This window comes from Dysidea avara, chromosome 1 (assembly GCF_963678975.1).
Source record: "Dysidea avara chromosome 1, odDysAvar1.4, whole genome shotgun sequence".
Lineage (NCBI taxonomy): Eukaryota > Metazoa > Porifera > Demospongiae > Dictyoceratida > Dysideidae > Dysidea > Dysidea avara.
In genome coordinates this window covers 45939984-45959400 of record NC_089272.1, presented here as the reverse complement: position 1 = coordinate 45959400, position 19417 = coordinate 45939984, and the positions used below count along the sequence as shown (strand labels likewise).

General features: G+C 37.3%; 1 protein-coding gene across 1 annotated transcript in view; it reads left to right on the top strand.

The window, feature by feature from the left end:
- The window catches only part of LOC136247072 (uncharacterized), a 120280-nt gene that overhangs the window by 16332 nt on the left and 84531 nt on the right, over window positions 1-19417 (top strand). Inside the window, exons 2-8 of the mRNA XM_066038688.1 lie at window positions 9796-10261; window positions 12393-12493; window positions 16631-16728; window positions 17260-17347; window positions 18542-18627; window positions 18698-18754; window positions 18816-18931. Of these exons, the coding sequence (XP_065894760.1) occupies window positions 9796-10261; window positions 12393-12493; window positions 16631-16728; window positions 17260-17347; window positions 18542-18627; window positions 18698-18754; window positions 18816-18931 (1012 nt within the window). The remainder of the gene's footprint in view (window positions 1-9795; window positions 10262-12392; window positions 12494-16630; window positions 16729-17259; window positions 17348-18541; window positions 18628-18697; window positions 18755-18815; window positions 18932-19417) is intronic.

Here is a 19417-nt window from a genome sequence, read left to right as displayed (position 1 = left end):
CCAGCGTGGCAGCCAAGTTTGCCACTTTCTTCTGGTAGAAAACGATACAAATGTCTTAAAATCACGTGATTTTTCGTTCCAGCAGTTCGTAGGGTTCTTCGTATGCCACGATATTCACTCTCAACATTGTTCAAGTAGTCTACCATCAACTCAAAGTATTGGTGATTTGACTATATTGGTCAGTTTCCGGTGGCAGCACGATATGTGCAGCTTTTTAGCGACAGACAAAATGTTTCTTGCTCTGGAGCACAGGACAAGCAGAGCAGCAACTGCGTCGTGGGTCAGCAATGACCAGTACTAGGTAAAGTACCTGCATGCAGAGTATGGTTATAATTGAAGCTTGTTAGCCATCTGGCTGAGCCATCTACAGAGTAGTTAATTTGTGGAATTCTCTTCCAGCAGATGTTATTTCTGCACCAACCGTGGCATTGTTTAAGAAGAATCTTGATGATTTATGGAGAACAACAAGATATGGGCACTCTCAAAGGCCTGCGGCCTAGCTTGACAGTCTTGTACTGCCAAGCAATTTTTGTCCATTAATAATAATAATAATAATAATAATCTATATGTTGAAATTCGGCCAAAACGACGCGATTTTTGCAAACAAATACCAGAATGGTTGATACATCAGTGAGACAGTCTTCAGCAGCAAGGATACGAAGATTATAAACACCTAACTATATGGCCATCTCGCCCAGTAGACATATAAAGCGATCTAATGCATGAAATAGGCACTCACGTGATCGAAATTCAAATCGCCGAAATACCCATGAAATCGCTTTCATTTCTGAATAGGAACCATGCAGTGTACTCCTTTCGTAAATATTTGTGTTAATTGTTCACTCGGGCGTGGTCTGGGCCAGTGCAGGTATATTTTATGCTGTGATGGCATAATAGGGAGAGTCTCAGACTGCTGGGCTAATCGAGATGCTGAACCTAATGCACACAAACTGATTGCCACTTGATTCCAAGTGATTTTAAGGTCATTGGAATAGATTATGGTTGTATTTTCCGCGATTTGAATTTCGATTACGTGGGTACTTATTTCATGCAATGGATTACTCTATGCGTTTACTGGACGAGATTGCCGTATTGTTAGGTGTTTATAAGCTTCACATCCTTGCTGTTGAAGACTATCTTACTGATGTATCAACCATTCTAGTATTTGTTTGCAAAAATCGTGTCGTTTTGGCTGAATTTCAGCATATAGATGGCTCAGCCAGATGGCTAACAAGCTTCAATTATAACCATACTCTGCATGCAGGTACTTTACCTAGTACTGGTCATTGCTGACTCACGGCGTAGTTGCTGCTCTGCTTGTCCTGTGCTCCAGAGTAAGAAACATTTTGTCTGTCGCCAAAAAGCTGCAACATAGATCGTGCTGCCACCGGAAACTGACAAATATAATCAAACCACCAATACTTTTAGTTGATGATAGAGTACTTCAACAATGTTGAGAGTGAATATCGTGGCATACGAAGAACCCTACGAACTGCTGTAACGAAAAATCACTTGATTTTAAGACATTTGTATCGTTTTCTACCAGAAGAAAGTTACAAACTTGGCTGCCACGCTGGTGTTATTCAAGTTACACTTAGCCTAACATATGACAATAGTTAAGTAGTTGATTGGAGGATATCGATTTTTTGCGTTGCGGACCCTAGCTATTGTCTTACCTTTTATCCTTCATTACCATGGCCATCAGCCAAGGTTCTACCGCTGAGTGTTAATAGACTAGAGTACGGCTTCCATCTACCAGTGTATATTGCAGTAAATTATTCGAATACACGGTCGTCAGGTGTACCAAACTATTTTGAACACACACGTACGTGACTTGCTGTTGACATCGATCAGTGAGAGCAACTCGTGGCGAACTATATAGAGAGTTTGCAAGGGGTGTGTCGACCTTACGCAATTATCACGTGAATATTGACGAAGCCATGTTTGAGTGGATGAGTGGTCTAGAATCCAGACCACTCAGGCTTTTTGTGTCTTGCTTTTCGTGTCCCGTTTATTGTGTACAGTGATGGTGAAGAACTGTTGTGTAGTTGGCTGCCACAATGTATTCATAAAGGGGAAATTTTCATTCTATCGATTTCCTTCAGCCATAAAGTATCCTGTAAAGCGAAGTAAATGGATTTATTTATTTTTATTTATTTTATTTATTTATTGATTAGCAAACACCCAACAGGGCTTTTACGCTAATGTACAAGGTACGTACACATAAGTGCCTAGTTTAAGTTACAATAACATAAGTGCCTATAATTTAAGTTACAGTAATGATTAGTACTAAGTTACAATAAGTGCTAAGTTACAATAGGTGCTAGGTTACAACTAGTGCTAAATTACAGTAAGTAGTAAGTTACAATAAGTGCTAGAATTACAATGAGTACTAAATTACAGTGAGTGCTAAGTTACAATAAATACAATAAGTGCCAAGTTACAGTTATAAAGTAGGAGTAGTTGATTGTTTAAATGTTTCAAGATCAATGGATAGTGGCTGTAAAACGTGAAAACTGGGTTCCCAATCGTAATACTTGGATTTGCAGTGAGCACTTTGTGACAGGCCAGAAAAGCAATGATGCTTTGGCACCCAACTACACTGTTAAAATGAAGAGTAACCACAACTCTCAAGGAGTTCCCAGAGTAGGGAGGATTTAACACCTCTGGAGAGTAACCATTACTCTAAAGGAGTAACTGGGGAGTAACACATGCTCTGAAGGTGGTGTCAATTACTCCTCAGAGTAATAGTTATTCTCTTCAGAGTGTTGGCTACTCTCCATGGAGTGTTAAATCCTCCCTACACTGGGAACTCTCAGAGTGGTGGTTACTCTTTATTTTTAACAGTGTATATCCCTACAATATTTCCACAGGTTAAATCACCTGCAAAGCGAAAACTGGAGAATAGTGCTGCTGTATTTGAACGAAGACAGGCGACCAAACGCAAACGGCTCTATGTTGTGCAGCAACAAGCGTTGTCCAGTAGGGAAGAGAATGAAGGAGAAGCTGAAGATGGTAATGAAAGCGATGATGATGATGATGAAAGTAACACTGACCCTGATAATGCCTCAGACATTGCTGATGACCAAGTAGTTGCTGATGAAATAGTAGATGACACTTCTGATGACCTTGAGGAGGAGGAAGATGACAAAGCAATCATGATGCCTTTTTCTGAAGATGCTACAGATCATGAACCAGTTTTCAGATGTGATTTTTGTAAAGACCTGGAAGATGAGCTTTCAACAGCCAAGAAACATTGTAAACATCTTGAATTGGTCAATGAAAAGCTAACAGCAAAGGTGGTCAGCAGAGAAAGCTTGCGTAATGATGATATAAAAGTTCAATATTATACAGGTTTGCCATCATACGAGATACTGGAAATTGTATTTAAGTTTGTAACTGTTGGATTGCCTGATTCTTTTGCAACAAGCTCTTGTAGTGTTTTTTACCAATTTCTTATGGTTCTAATGCGTCTTCGACTAAATGCAGGAATACAAGACTTGGGATATCGATTTGATGTTCACCCCTCAACAGTGTGCCGATACTTTAGCAAGTGGCTTGATGTGCTGTACACAAAGTTGCATGTTTTTATAAATTGGCCAGACAGAGACAACTTGCTGAAAACTATGCCCATGGTGTTTCGAAAAGCTTTTCGAAGTTGTGCTGTCATCATAGATTGTTTTGAGGTTTTCATTGAAAGGCCAATCTCACTAAAGGCACGAGCCCAGACATGGTCAAACTACAAAAAACACACACACCGCTAAGTTCTTAATTGGCATCACTCCACAAGGTTCTGTTTCCTTTATTTCAAAGGGTTGGGGTGGGAGAGTGTCTGATGTACATCTGACAGAAAATAGTGGCCTTCTATGCCGCCTTTTGCCAGGTGATATTGTACTTGCAGACAGAGGGTTTACCATTGAGGAAAGTGTAGGTTTGCTGTGTGCAGAAGTTAAGCATCCTCCTTTCACACGAGGAAAGCCTCAGCTTAGTAAATTGGAAGTTGATACCTCAAGACAGCTCTCCCAAGTAAGAATATATGTGGAGAGAGTTATCGGTGCTGTTAGGCAGAAGTACATGATTTTACAGTCGACACTTCCCATTAGTATGATTACATGTACTGGAGATGACAATTTGTCACCAATTGATAAAGCAGTTACAATATGTTGCGCTTTATATAACTACTGTAATTCTGTAGTACCATTTAATTGAAATTAATTGTCAAAATAATTGCTGTAAATAGTGACAACAATTCATAGTAACACTGTAAATGACACTAGTAATTACCAAAGCCTATTATACAATTTACTGTAATCTATGTAAATTATGTAATTAATTAACAAAATGACACTTAACTCATTGATTAGCACAGTCAGGACAATACCATTCACCAGTGGGAACAGTTTCTTCTGTCAAGTCCACACAGCCCCAATGAAACCATTCAATGGCACAGTCCTTACCATCACATACTGTCATTTGATCATAATCCTCATTTTGTCGGCAATAGCACCACAGTCTGTCATCTTCGTCCTCTTCAACATCAGCAGTACTATTACTTGTACTACTGGTAGATTGATTTGCAGTATTATCATCCAGTGGTGGTAACTGGTCACCTTCACTCTCTTCATGTTGTTCTTCATTGGATTCAACTACAGGAGGATCAGGTGTTATCATTCCACTGGTGAAACAGCGACTTAGTAGTTCTGGCAGTAGACACATTTTCACAAAGTTTTTCACTTGTTTCAATGCATCATTGATGCATTCTGCATTATAATCAACTCGCTGCTTCAAAGCACCATCTTTTCCCCAAACCACAAAGTCACAAAACTTTGCCTGACACAGCTTCATTTGTAGCTGCACTTGAAAATAGTATGGATGATCTTGTTTAAGCAAGAAAGTATCTTCTTCCAAACAAAACTCCCTGTGTTTGACAGCTTCATCAAAAGACTTATCCCTGCATGAGAATGGGCACTTCACCTCTACAACCCCTTTGCCACAGCATGAACAGGAAATAATCCCATCTGGTGAAGCTCCAATAAAAGGATTCTCCCTGTCAAGAACTAGCCCACACTTTTTAAGCTCAAAAAATGCATGTGCAGCTTACATGCTATCTTTGTATATACGCAATGCATCAGCTTCATGGGTAAGTCCATAGTCACAAGCCTTGCTATAAAACTTTGTAGACTCGGGATAGCAAATGGTCTTTACCAATGACACTGAAGGTTTTAAAAAATCTGTATGAAGGACTCTACGTAAATTTGATGCAGTAACACGGCCAGCTCATTGTTCATACCACAGCTTACATTTGGATTGCTCCCTGGTTTTCAGTTCTACCATGTGGGCCTGCTCTGGAGTTATAGATACCATGTCATAAAAAGCATCACATGCCTTTACCAAATCTTGAAATGGTACTTCTTGATTATCTTTATGAAATAATGATGTCAGTGGTTCAGGAAGCAATCCCCTCACATACAATGGCACAAAATCATCATTAAAACCACTTACCAAGGATAACAAAAGTGGCTTGTGCTTAGCTTTAGAAAGCTTTGAATAATGCTCTTCCAACATTGCCTGTGTAGGCTTTTGAATTGTCATACTTTTCTTTGGAGCAGGTACAGCAGGCTCTAGAAAGCTTTTTCTCTTTTGTCTTGGTGTTCTAAAGTCAATTTCTGCTAATGGCAAGAAAAGCACAGTTCTAAATGCTGGTGGAAGCCATGTACAAGGCAGGGATGTGCAAGAGAACCGTTGCTTTACTAGGGTATTGGCTTCAGCAGCAAACAGGATGGCAGCAATGTGCGAGCAAGCTTCTCCACACCCTGCCATGCAGGTACAGTGTGCTGCCATCACTTCTCCATCTGATTTACAACACATCCATACCTTTAAAGGTGGAGCTGACAGCGTCTGTGAATGTTTCACTGTAGCAGTGTAGATGTATCTGTTGCTACCATCCATCGCAGTTACAAGAATGTTGTTGATCCAACCATTCATGAAGAAATTATAGCCATCCATGCTCTTGTAAGCCTTTAGCATTTCATGGGTATATTCGCTAGGCGTACTGATCAAATAATTGTAAACGTCGCCATAACAAACACTCGGCCAATCTACCCACTCTACGCTTCGAGTGCAGCCGCCTTTTCGTTCCATTCGACAGTAAGGATCTTCCTGACAACCCAGTAGCGATACTTTTTCTTGGTATCGTCTTTTATCATCGTCATTCTTTAGATCGGCGAAGTACTTCGAAAACGTCAGACAACTCATTTCACTACAATCCACTCAAAAATGGCTTCACTGTATTCACGTGATATTTGCGTAAGGCTGACACACCCCCTGCAAACTCTCTATAGCAATGTGTAAGCCAATATAGTTTATTTAGTAACAATGTTAAACCGAGTCGGGTCATCCAGGTCCCACTTTACAGATTATTCAGGTCTGACCCCACTTGCTAAACTAAATGTAGACGTGTTACTACACGTCATAGCGTAGCCCTACTTTTCGTGAGTCACGCCCACTTATGTAAATAACTGTCTGTAGACAAATGGTAGCCACGCCCATTCATCAGTCTGTAGGTATGCACGAATTCATGTCCATTATTGCCTGCAGGCTTATGTAGAGCCACGCCCACTGATTAGTTGTTATTGTATGAGTCATAATCTAGTAAAATAGTGCTGTGATTAACTCTTAAAGTATTGTGACTGGTTTTGTGAAAGCAGGTTGTTTTGTAGTCACGAGCTTGCAAATAAACTTCACAACCAAGTATAAGAAAAATAGGAATTTTAAATTAGAGTAGGGACAGTGTATAGTGCTGCAATAAAAAATACTGAAACGAGCTGGATCGGGCTGACTTGTTTGTAGCTAAACACCCTGTAGAGAGTTCAGCTACAAACAAGTCACCCTGTAGAGGGTTCAGCTACAAACAAGTCACCCTGTAGAGAGTTCAGCTAGAAGAAGTTACATTGTAGAGAGTTTAGCTACAAACAAACTACCATGTAGAGAGTTCAGCAGCAAACAAATTGCCCTTTAGAGAATTCAGCTACAGACAAATCACCTTGTAGAAAGATCAGCTAGAAGAAGTTACCTTGTAGAGAGTTCAGCTACAAACAAATCACCTTGTAGAGAGTTCAGCTAGAAACAAGTCACCCTGTAGAGAGATCAGCTAGAAACAAGTCACCCTGTAGAGAGTTCAGCTAGAAGAAGTTGCATTGTAGAGAGTTCAGCTACAAAGAAACTACCATGTAGGGAGTTCAGCTGCAAACAAATTGCCCTGTAGAGAATTCAGCTACAAACAAATCACCCTATAGAAAGATCAGCTAGAAGAAGTTACCTTGTAGAGAGTTCAGCTAGAAACAAGCCACCTGTAGAGAGTTCAGCTAGAAGAAGTTACATTGTAGAGAGTTCAGCAGTTTAGCTGCAAACAAATCGATCTGTAGAGAATTCAGCTACAAACAAATCACCCTGTAGAAAGATCAGCTAGAAGAAGTTACCTTGTAGAGAGTTCAGCTACAAACAAATCACCCTGTAGAGAGTTCAGCTACAAACAAGTCATCCGGTAGAGAGATCAGCTAGAAGGATCACCTTGCAGAGAGGTCAGCTACAAAGAAATCACCCTGCTTCATCTTTTCTTCTTCCTGTAGTAAAGAAAAAATGACAAGTTAAAAAGCCCTAAAGCCGGCCATAGGCCGGCTTTGGGGTATACAAATACAAAAAGAAGTGAAATCTAATCCAAAACAGCCAAGTTGTAAAAAAAGAGTGCGGCCCTGAGAAAGGCTATGATGAAAAAAGATGTGAAATCCAAGGTGGCGGCCAAGAAATGGCTGTGATGGTAGGTTAGTGGTAAAAAGTTTAATAACAATTCAGGTGAATTTGGTGCCGCTTGGTCTTGGCACAAAATTCACCTGAATTGTCGTTATTAAAATTTTTACCATTAACCTACCATCACAGCCATTTCTTGGCCGCCACCTTGGATTTCACATCTTTTTCACCATAGTCTTTCTCAGGGCCGCACTCTTTTTTTACAGCTTGGCTGTTTTGGATTAGATTTCATTTGCACTCTCAAAGGCACGAACTTTTTATTACTGTGAAGCATGTGATGCTAGACCTCGTGCTAGACTTGTTTTCACAAAGCAAGGAAAACCCCCACAATACTACTCTCATGTAGCTATTCTTTTGCTTCACTTACAAATTATGGACACTCATTATGATGTGGCGAAGCTGTTGAGCACTTCTAGAACTTTGCTAAACCCCCACACTATAGTTCATAAACACAAACGTCACATTCTTTCCTTCTCACCTTCGGTTGTATGAAAATTAATGACTAACCTTCAGTCACAAACAAATCAATAGCTGAATCTTTTAGCAATAATTTAATGCTTTATAAAGCCTGTAATAACAGTCTCAGTATTACTGCATTTTGTACACCTGGTAACATTGCCATGAGATGCAGTATGCATGGGTTCACCAGTCATAATAGATGTTACAAAAAAGTAGACAAACCAGGGGAAGGAAAAATAGGAATTTTAAGTTCAATTAAGGATCATAGAAAAAAGTAAGGAAACAAGGGAGGTCGCCTACATCTGCAAATATACTAGATCCCTAATACAGTCATGGGTATACACTGAAGGAAGGGTTAAATGTCAACTAGTATATCTGTAGGAATAGTCAGCCTCCCTTGTTTTTCCTACTTTATTTATTGAACTTAACATTCCTAATTTTCCTTTTACTTGTATTTATTACCCACACCACAAAAGCTGGTATATTTTGGGCATCAGAAACTTATACATCCTTATAATGATAGTTAATAGCATAATAGATGAATACTTGGTGCAAATTTAGTTTATACAGCTTTAGGCACTATGATGTTACTTCATATAATGATTACTTAAAAATTGCCATGTACAAACTAACAAAGCTTTGTGCATCAAAGCCAGTTTTTGTCAAACTTAGTCATATTAGATTCACTTTAAATATCTAATTATTACGATATAAGTAGGGACCCGCCGATTATGCTGGCATGATTATGAGCATAATAGGTGTCTGAAAGCATTGAGCATAATGCTAGCATAATAGGTAGAATATTTGTGTAATAGTATGAATTCTTGCTTATCAAAATAGCTATCACAGAAAGATCGATATACTCTAACAGAACAGTCAGTAACTCTAATAGAAAAATCACATAGCTGACTGTTCTATTAGAGTATATCGATCTTTTCTGTGATATGCATTTTGACAAGTAAGTTTGTGCTTCAGCCACTTATTATTTATCCATAAATTGGAAATTATTAGCAGAGCATGAGAACTGAGGCATAAATAATTGGGCATAATTTAAGCATAATAGGTAAATTTTTGAGCAGTGCAGCATAGCATAATAGGTAAAATTATGAGCATAATCGGCGGGTCCCTAGATATAAGTTTTCCTCCCTATACATGGTTTTCATTTGTACTTTATAGTAACCAAGATAATGGATCTTTCGAACCTTTATTTAATGAAACCCACGAAGCACAGGCAAATGGTTATACAACATGCTATTTTCTCTAATTGAATGATCCTTTTATTATTATTTAGCATCAACCGTATGTTCTTACTGTACATGGATATATAACAAAGGACTATAGTGTCTATAAGAACCCATTTATCTAGTTGCACAAAACATCCTAGTTGGTGCATACAGCTATCCTAAAGGAATGAGAATAATTGAACACCATTACTCTGAACAGGGACTACAGAGTTTATGTTACAGTATATAAATACACTGTCAAGTCTAGCTAAGAGGTATGAATTTTATGCATGTTTCTCTTATATAGATTGCTGAAATAAATCCTCACATAGTTGACCTTTCTAGTCAAAATAAAGGAGCAGAAAAGAGGCAGGCTCCATTGAGCTATTCCAATATCAGAATACAGCCTGTGTTTGCAAATGTGTCCTCTACTGCTGATCCATTTCTACGGGGAGTTGACAGTCCCTTGTCCCATGCTATTAAGATTCTTGAAAGTGTTCTTATGGTTCATCCAGTACAGGGTAATCTTCGCATACCACCAATGTGTAGTGAATACACTTATGGAGTCAATGAGGGTAAATGTAGATCACCTCTACCATCTCAGAGTAACTATGATTGTGGAGACTTTGGGACAATTCCCTTATCATACATTGGTGTTAGAGAAGTGTGTACTACATCTTATCTAAGCTCATCATGCACTCTACAAGGTCCAAATGGAGTTGGACTCCCTAATGCTGACTATTTGCTGTTTGTATCAGCATCATCTACTACTTGTAAGTTCAATTGACTTTATATTAATGTATTTGGAAATTATTAATTAAAATGACAAATTATCAGAAGGGATTCAAGTTTAAACAACAGCACTAGCAATGGGTCTAGGCTTTTGCTCAAGGAGCAAGAAAGTATTCTTTGGACTCCAACCAAGCTAGTGAACCAAATCATTTATTGTGACCAAACTTAACAAAACAAGGCTTCCACACACATGCTATTTTCTGAATGTAACCAATTGTAACTTGACTACCCAATAAGCTATTGGCCTAAAGTTTTCACACAGTTCTTCCATAACATTGTAAAATTCCAGGTCAAATTTGAAACTAATGGCATGTTCCTACATTGAGTTATGGCGCTCCAAAGTCATAAAAGTGGATGTGTGTAGAAGCCTTGTTTAATCAAATTCAGTCACTATCTTTCTTTTTATACAATTTCTATTTATGGCGATCAATATATTCCAATGAAAACTTCTGTTTAGTATCATTTTGATCCTCTACCACTTTTTGTAATTGACTAGACAAAGTAATGCATGTGTGGTTTCCTTCACAGACTATGATCTCACTCTGATCTGATACCTTCTCTATATACAACATGCTGATGTATGCTATCTATGCATGACATTCGCATTCTGTCAGTATACCCATGGTATGGCATGTTGGCTTCTTGGGCACACTATTACGTGTCTTAATCTAGGAAGTCTGCAAGCACCCTTTAAAAATCTATGAACGGTAGTATTAAAATTTCGCTGCCAAAGCCACAAACTGTGTTTTCAGTGTTATACAAAAATTGTTTAGACATTTTAAAAACTATCCAAAACCAGTGTTAGCCTATCAAACTTCTTTAAGAAAGCAATGAGTATAACAGTTCATAAATTGTAGCTGATTGCTCTTTAAATATTTTAATTTTAACTGTTTCAGTTTAAGCCATAATGCTTACAATGTAATTTAATCAACTTCTTTATTGACATTATAAAAGAACCTAACACTTCTCATTGCTTTTTTAAATTCCTTCATAGCCTAGCAATGTTAAAACAAAAGTGCTGTGATAAAACTTGGAGGTGCTTTTTGAAAGAAGCAGTCAACATTTAGCACTTTGAGGTGCTGACAACAAATAGGTACTACCATAGCACAGTTTTTTTAATGTGTATTGCATGTGCATAGCATACACCTGTACAATTACACCTGTAGCAATACTAGAACATCTGTCCTTCATTATGAAAATCGAGGAGGTGTTTCAGCACTCCAAGTACACTGCCTAATCCATCCCTGCAGTCAATGCATATGTTTACATTATTTCTTGGGTGTGATTCTTAGCAAACAGCAAGTCTTCCTGAAATATGCAATATTCATATAGATGATTAGAATTTTTTAGTGAATTGTAATACTTACTTGTAGCAATTTACTCTACTACTTATTTAAATTATTTCACCATATTTGTGTCTCTGTTGAATAGTATTTACCTTGTGATTTGAAATAGACAAGTGCAGTAGATACTGTATATCCGATTATCGAGACTTATCAAGACAAGGAAGATAGGCTCATTTATCAATAGTAAACTTCCGTAAATTACATGTATACCAAAGAATATGTGATGGTGTAGGCAATTAGACACCCCCAACTCTCCCACCTTTTAATGGGCACAATGCTGAACTAACATTTTTTCACATTTATATACTTTTCAGATTGTAATTTGCTGAGTTAACTAAACTACATATTTGATTTGATTATTCAAAATATGTAAGATAATCATGGTAAGTTCAAAAGGAAATATGTTATCCTACACCTCTAGTTTTCAATACATAAACAAAACATACCAAATTTGTCAAGCCTATAGCAATTACTTAGAGGTATGGTAACTACTAAGTAGTTTAGTGTACAGTGAAGCTTGTGTAATGTGATGTAGCATGGACTGTATGGTATCTCAAGTAATTATGGCAAATGTGCGATGTGGTATGACATCTGCTGTCAAACACCAAGAAATTGATTTTAGAAGTGCAGGCATTTATAGTATTAATTTAGCAGCAAAATGCTTTGGATATTAAGTACATAATATGTTCTCTTTTAAAATTAATGTTAACTTCATATGTTTTATGCATGAAGACTAATAGAATACCTGTATGTGCTATTTGTGTAGCATCATGTGTGAGGGGTTCATTGGCTCATGCCTTACATTGTGTACTGGACAGCAGTGATAACAACAGACCAGTGGCAGGACGTATTAATATATGTCCCTCGGTAAGATATGTTACTGTAATCTTTTATCTAATCCAAAACAGCCAAGCTGTAAAAAAAGAGTGCAGCCCTCAAAAAGGCTATGGTGAAAAAAGACGTGAAATCCAAAGTGGCAGCCAAGAAATGGCTGTGATGGTAGTTTAATGGTGAAAATTTTAATAATGACAATTCAGGTGAATTTTGGTGTAATTTGGTTTTGGCACAAAATTCACCTGAATTGTCATTATTAAAATTTTTACCAATAACCTACCATTACAGCCATTTCTTGGCCGCCACCTTGGATTTCACATCTTTTTTCATTATAGCCTTTTTGAGGGCTGCACTCTTTTTTTACAGCTTGGCTGTTTTGGATTAGATTTCACTTCCTTTTGTATTTGTATACCCCAAAGCGACCTATATGGCCAGCTTTGGGGCTTTTATAGCCTATTTTTTTCTTTACCACAGGAAGAAGAAAAGATGAAGCAGACGTTAAATACTTTAAATATTTCTGATTTTATCAGTAAATGTACAAATTATATATAATACATATACTTATTACAGAACTCTCTACATGGTGGTTTCTTTGTAACTGAACACTCTACAAGGTGACTTATTCTAGCTGATCTCTCTACAGGGTGAATTATTTGTAGCTGAACTAGATACAAGGTAACTTCTTCTAGCTGATCTCTCTACAGGGTGATTTGTTTGTAGCTGAACTCTCCACAAGGTAATTTCTTCTAGCTGATCTCTGTACAGGGTGAATTGTTTGTATAGGACTCACTACAAGGTAACTTCTTCTAGCTGATCTCTCTACAGGGTGATTTGTTTGTAGCTGAACTCTCTACAGGTGATTTTGTTTGCAGCTGATCTTTCTACATGATGGTTTCTTTGTAGCTGAACTCTCTACAAGGTAACTTCTTCTAGCTGATCTCTCTACAGGGTGATTTGCTTGTAGCTGAACTCTCTATAGGTGATTTGTTTGCAGCTGAACTCTCTACATGATGGTTTCTTTATAGCTGAACTCCCTACAAGGTAACTTCTTCTTCTAGCTGATTTCTCTACAGGGCAATTTTTTGTAGCTGAACTCTCTACATGGTGGTTTCTTTGTAGCTGAACTCTCTACAAGGTGACTTCTTCTAGCTGATCACTGTACAGGGAGAATTGTTTGTAGCTGAACTATGTACAAGGTAACTTCTTCTAGCTGATCTCTCTACAGGGTGAATTATTTGTAGCTGAACTCTCTAACTATTACTTAGCAACTAATAACATGAGATAGTTTAGTGCATCACGACCTCAGCAAGATCAAGGCAGAAGGGTCCACACATTTGTGATTATCACAGTATACTGTGTACTGTTTACAGACTTGTTTTACTTACTGGGAGTAACTTAGGATATACATATATATCACCATCAGACAGGCACCATATCTAACAAGTCCAAATAGAGACCTCTCTGTAACTGTTTCATATGTTAGACCTTGAAGGACAAATTTGAAACAGTCTCTTGTCCTCCTTCCGGGCCCTGCCACCCACCTTTTTTGGAACTTGCCTGATATAGTCAACCTTGGTTTACAACAATCTACGATGATGGGAAACCTAGCTGTTGGTGAATTCTCTGGAAGGTAAGAAATTGGTGTGAATGTGCTAAAATCTAGCACACATAGCTTTGAGCTACTACACACTATATACTTAAAACCGGCATTTCTCGGTACTTTTTAATAGGCGATAAGACTGGTGGGTCACATACAACTACAAATTTATAGCCAGATATATACTCCGGAACAGCTAATGTACCAATCTCAGCCATGAAGCATGTCCAGAAGTAGTGTTAGTCACTTAGAACAGCCACAGCTGCAAGGTTACAGTTTGGTATTATTGGGTGGATTACGTGATCTCATGTGACAAGTTGTATTAACTGGATCTGGGAAAACCATGTCAACAGATTTGATCTTTTACTAAGAACATAAAGCTACATGAATAAACTATCAAATTCCACAATCAAAATCAGCTAGACTTAACTTGAGTGGTCATGTATATGTTAATGAACCACTACTAGTAAAATCAACAGCTAACTACCAGGAAACAATTGCTGTAATGCTTATCTGTTACTCTTCGGAAATATAATGCCAGAATGATTCTCAGGCACTATGTTTTGTGTCTAGAGAATGGTGTAGTCTTTGATTAAGTTTTGTAGTTACTACCATGTAAGTAGTTAATGTAGTTTTAGTTGCTTATATGTAAGAAGTTTAGTTCTTGCACGTAAGGTAACTTTTGAGATAGACCATTTTAACAGTGGTACAGTCAGCCAGGGGTGGTTCTAGAACATTTGCTGACTGATTTCCAACTCAAAGGCAGAAAAGCCCATCAGGAGTGGGGTCCATTTTGAGACAGTTCATTTACAGCTATTTTAGCTAAATATGAATGAAATCACCCCAATAAATCATGTCACAGTTAAATCTTACCACACTAGCAGATTGATGCATTATGAAAGAGTTGCAGAAGTAAGCAATAATTATTTTTTAAGGCACTTAACATGTTTAAGGTTTGGGAGAAGTATTTTGTGCTGCAAAGAGCAGTTTACACAGTTCGATCACTAGAAGTTACAATATTTAATGCACCTTGTTTTACACTTAAATTTTGCTTACTGCTTTAACTTAATTTTTTTTCAATTAAAAAAACTGACTGGTTTCTGAAAATCGGTGAAACCTGAGCCTGCAGTCAGCGATAGTAGATAAGGCAAAAGATAACCAAACACCAAATGACTCGCAAACCAGGATAATAAAAGATTGTTCACAGTATGTAAATAGTGGAAGTCCTTAACCTCCTCACCGGAAAAAAGCAGCCACCCCAGCCTTAGAAGTAGCAGAGGAAATTAAAAGGCTGAGTAGTACATCTAAAAGAGAGATCAAAGTATGCTGGTTGAACTAGAGAGAAATCCAGGTTTAAAAATATCCTTGGATGGTCAGAATCTTTGATACTTTGCTCCCAGAGAATACCAGGGTGATATTGGAGTAGAGCATGATGTAATACTGTAGTAGAGTATCATTACGTTGGATACGCGATGGACCACGTATACAACCAAGGAGATGGTCACTGAATTGATCAATGGTACTGTAGATAAGCAAGTACAAAGTGATGACAAGGGAAACAAAGGGACGCCCAATTCACTGCATTGACAAAGTCATGTGGAGAAAAGGCTAAGCCTAAAGATGTTTGTGGGATTGCCTTCAGCCAGCCAGTGCTGGTATATATAACAGAAGAACACAAAGATGTGCTTGATCACGAATGGTTGAGGTATTTAAAATCTGTGCAAATAACCAGAGCTTCATTGTCGAGCTACAAAAAGCTAAATACTTAAAACCAGCATTTCTTGATACTTTAAAATAGGTGATAAAGCCAGACTGGATCACATCTATTCTTACCACTCTCCAAATTTGAATATAACATGCATTTTTTCATGTGTTGCAAACAGTACAAGATAAATAGGGACCAGCCTATTGTACTTATTTTTTAACCTATTGTGGCATGCTGCACCTCTAAAATTTTCCCCTATTATGCTCAATATTATGCTCACAATAACTTATGAAAAGTACTTAAAAATTAATGGCTTTGAAACCTGGCAATGGCAGCCAGTTAAAGTTACTACTAGGTTGCAGAATTTGCAAAATTGTTTTATGCACTGAAGGCATTCGGTTGCTGTATTAGAAAGAATGACTATTGTAATGGACTATATTGAACACTAAATGCATGCATACTTGAAAATTTGTTGTGGAAAATTGAAATTATTTAGCCTATTATGCTAGCATTATGCTTGGTGATTCCTGGTACCTAATATTCTCTAGCATAATAGAGTGGTCCTTAAAGATAAAGAAAACATGAAATTTAAAGGTGCATTATCTTTGTATGACTAAGCTGGAACTTGGAATAGGAGGTCCCCTACCCTGCACAGCACATAACTGTTAGCTTCTGTTTAGGCATGGATGCAGCATTACTTGCTTCTTGTATAATGCACACTAGTCTATCATACACCTGCACTGGCTATACTTAGCTGCATGACATATTGTATTTTGATTACAATGTTAGTATGTTTGTACTATACTATATTTCCAGATACTTTGTGCTATATACGTATTAATTTTATGCACCTTTATTCTTTACACAGTTTTTTGAAGACTATGGAGGTCAAACAAGTGTTGTTCTTGGATTATTGATGCATGAGATCATTCATGTCCTAGGATTTTCACGTCATTTATTTGATCGGTCAGTTTAATTTGTTAGTATATGTAGAATGGCTGGCTGTTGTAATTAGGATTATTAGTGCAAGCATTGCAAACAGGAAGGAAAAAGTAGTGCAAGACAAAGTTAAGCATTATTTCCTTCTTGTTTACAATGTGAGAACTATTACTTCTATATAAATACCACAACCACAGCCATCCTATTACGAACTAATCTGACAACCATAGCAACTGTTGCTTATTCAAACATAATTTTGCCGCATAAACATTGTTAAGTAACCCTATTTTTACTATTCTACAAGATATCTTTCAGTATGGTAACACTGGTTATCAAATCGGGCATGTGCTTCCAATAGAAACACACAATGCTATTTTACCCAGTCAAATTAGTCGTATTTTTGTCAAGGGATATTGACATGATACAAAATCTACTAGCTAATTGTTAGGTATATTACAGCAACTTTAAGCTGGTATTGAGGGCATCATATTGCAGCACATTCACTTGATAGATTATGTACTGTATTTACTGTACTTCATTGTGCTGCACACGTCACAGATTTGTCACAGAGAATGGGACTAGCTATAATCCTAGAACTGTAATTACTGGACCTTATGGATCAACAAGTATCTTTACCGGTCCAAAAGTAAGTTATATTCTAACCTTCAGTGTCACTTACATGATGTTGTATGTACTTACTCATTTACATTCTACTTACTGTGCAGTGTACCTATACCACTGTACTTTGTTCCATACTTACATGCCTGCCCGCCTATATACCTACATAATTGAGGTGTATGTATCTACTGTTGCAGTTACAGACTGTTCATGTCAACCTGGGTCTTTTATTCTCCATTGTGACTTTTGTACTAACAGCCATTTAACAGGTCACCTGCCATTTAATATTAAGCATTTATAACAGAATCCCATAGTAACTAGTACATAGTTACTGTAACTATAAGATGTTATGTAGAATATCAGAGTCCACCAACGTTCAGAAGCAGACAGAGGGGCTAAGCACTTTCAGATACATTTTGACAGGGATATAGCCCCAGTATTCTCCACTCAACTGTTTATAGAGGCAAATGTGTTATAGACAATCCAGGCACAGAACACATGACTGAAGGCATACAGTGGGGCCTCATTTATCCAAACCTGCTGGGGCCAAGCCCTGTTCATAACTTTGGATAATCCGTAACTTTGAATCATCCATTAATGCATGCGTAAATGCAGTTACTTATTCACTATAGACCTGTTAAATGATGGTACTCAATGCTACTAATGGTCAACAGCATAATAAGAGCACTTAGTACTTCAATACAAGTAGTGTGTTAAACCTTTTAAACGCCTTGTCGTTTTCTTATATGTGACCGAATTTTGGGAAATCACCCATATGGGTGCATTTGACACTTAAAATATTTAATGACCAAATAACAAACTTTATAGTGCAAAACTACTTCTTGAAGGTTCTAAGCCATTCTCAATACCTTAAATTACTAGAATATTCTAGAAATATTTTTATAACTCTCCTCTGCTCATAATAGTAACCTACTAAATATGAAAATTCTAATTATTTCACATGCACCCATATGGGTGATTTTCCAAAATTCAGTCACATATATGTTATCCACAATCAAAATTTACATGATCCAATATAAATACATTCATGAAGCATGCCTGCAGTCTCCCACACTTGCAGATGAGTCACCCAAATTGAATAAGACATATATGAGGATTCAAGCCTGTGGCCCTCATGCTTATGAGTATGTGTATATGTATATCAGAAAAATCGCCCATGTCCGTGTTACAACTATTAAAATCTTTTCTATATCATATACAGACCATTGAGGTTGCTAAGGCATACTACTCTTGTGATGATATTGAAGGAATTTTGTTGGAAAATGAAGGAGGTTCTGGTACACTGAGGTACATGCCTACAGACATAGAAAGTGTATATTGCATATCTTCATATAACTTGCTTTATTATATGCTGTAGTTCTCACTGGGATAAACGGACTCTACATCATGAAGTAATGAATGGCTTTATATCCAAGTATGAGTTGGTCTGATATTAAGACATTAGTTTTATAATTGTTGTAATATTTGCTATTCAGTGATTATTCAGTTTTGAGTGAGTTTACAATTGCATTACTTGAAGACAGTGGATGGTATAAGGGAAACTACACTGCACTGTCTGCATTAAACCAACATCCACTAGAATGGGGAAAAGGTATGTACATTTCAACCATAGGCATTATGTGTAATTTGGGAGACCAGAAGTCCTGCTATGTTTTTAGTAATGCTAATCTATACAACTTGCAAGTGAAGGATGCAGGCAATATAGTTTGAAATATGAAAGTTGCAAGCCTATTCTTGATTTGCTTTTATAGGTTAGGAACCTATGTACTTTAGTCAAAGTTTCTTCGAGATTTTAGAAACCAAGGTGAAACCAAGTTTTCTAAAATTTTTAGAGCATGGCATGCATATAGTACACTTTGATCTTTGATTTTAATGAGGTCTCTAATATCACTAATAAACCTCCTGACATATTAGAAACCACCTTGAGTTGGTTAAAACCTGCTGAGTAATTCATTTAGACTTCAAACACATTGAGTTTCACTACTAGTAGAATTCACTATAATTCACTTTGTAGTAGAGCTGTGTGTAGTAGTAGAATTCCATAATTAATTTTGTAGAATTGTAATGACTTACAGGA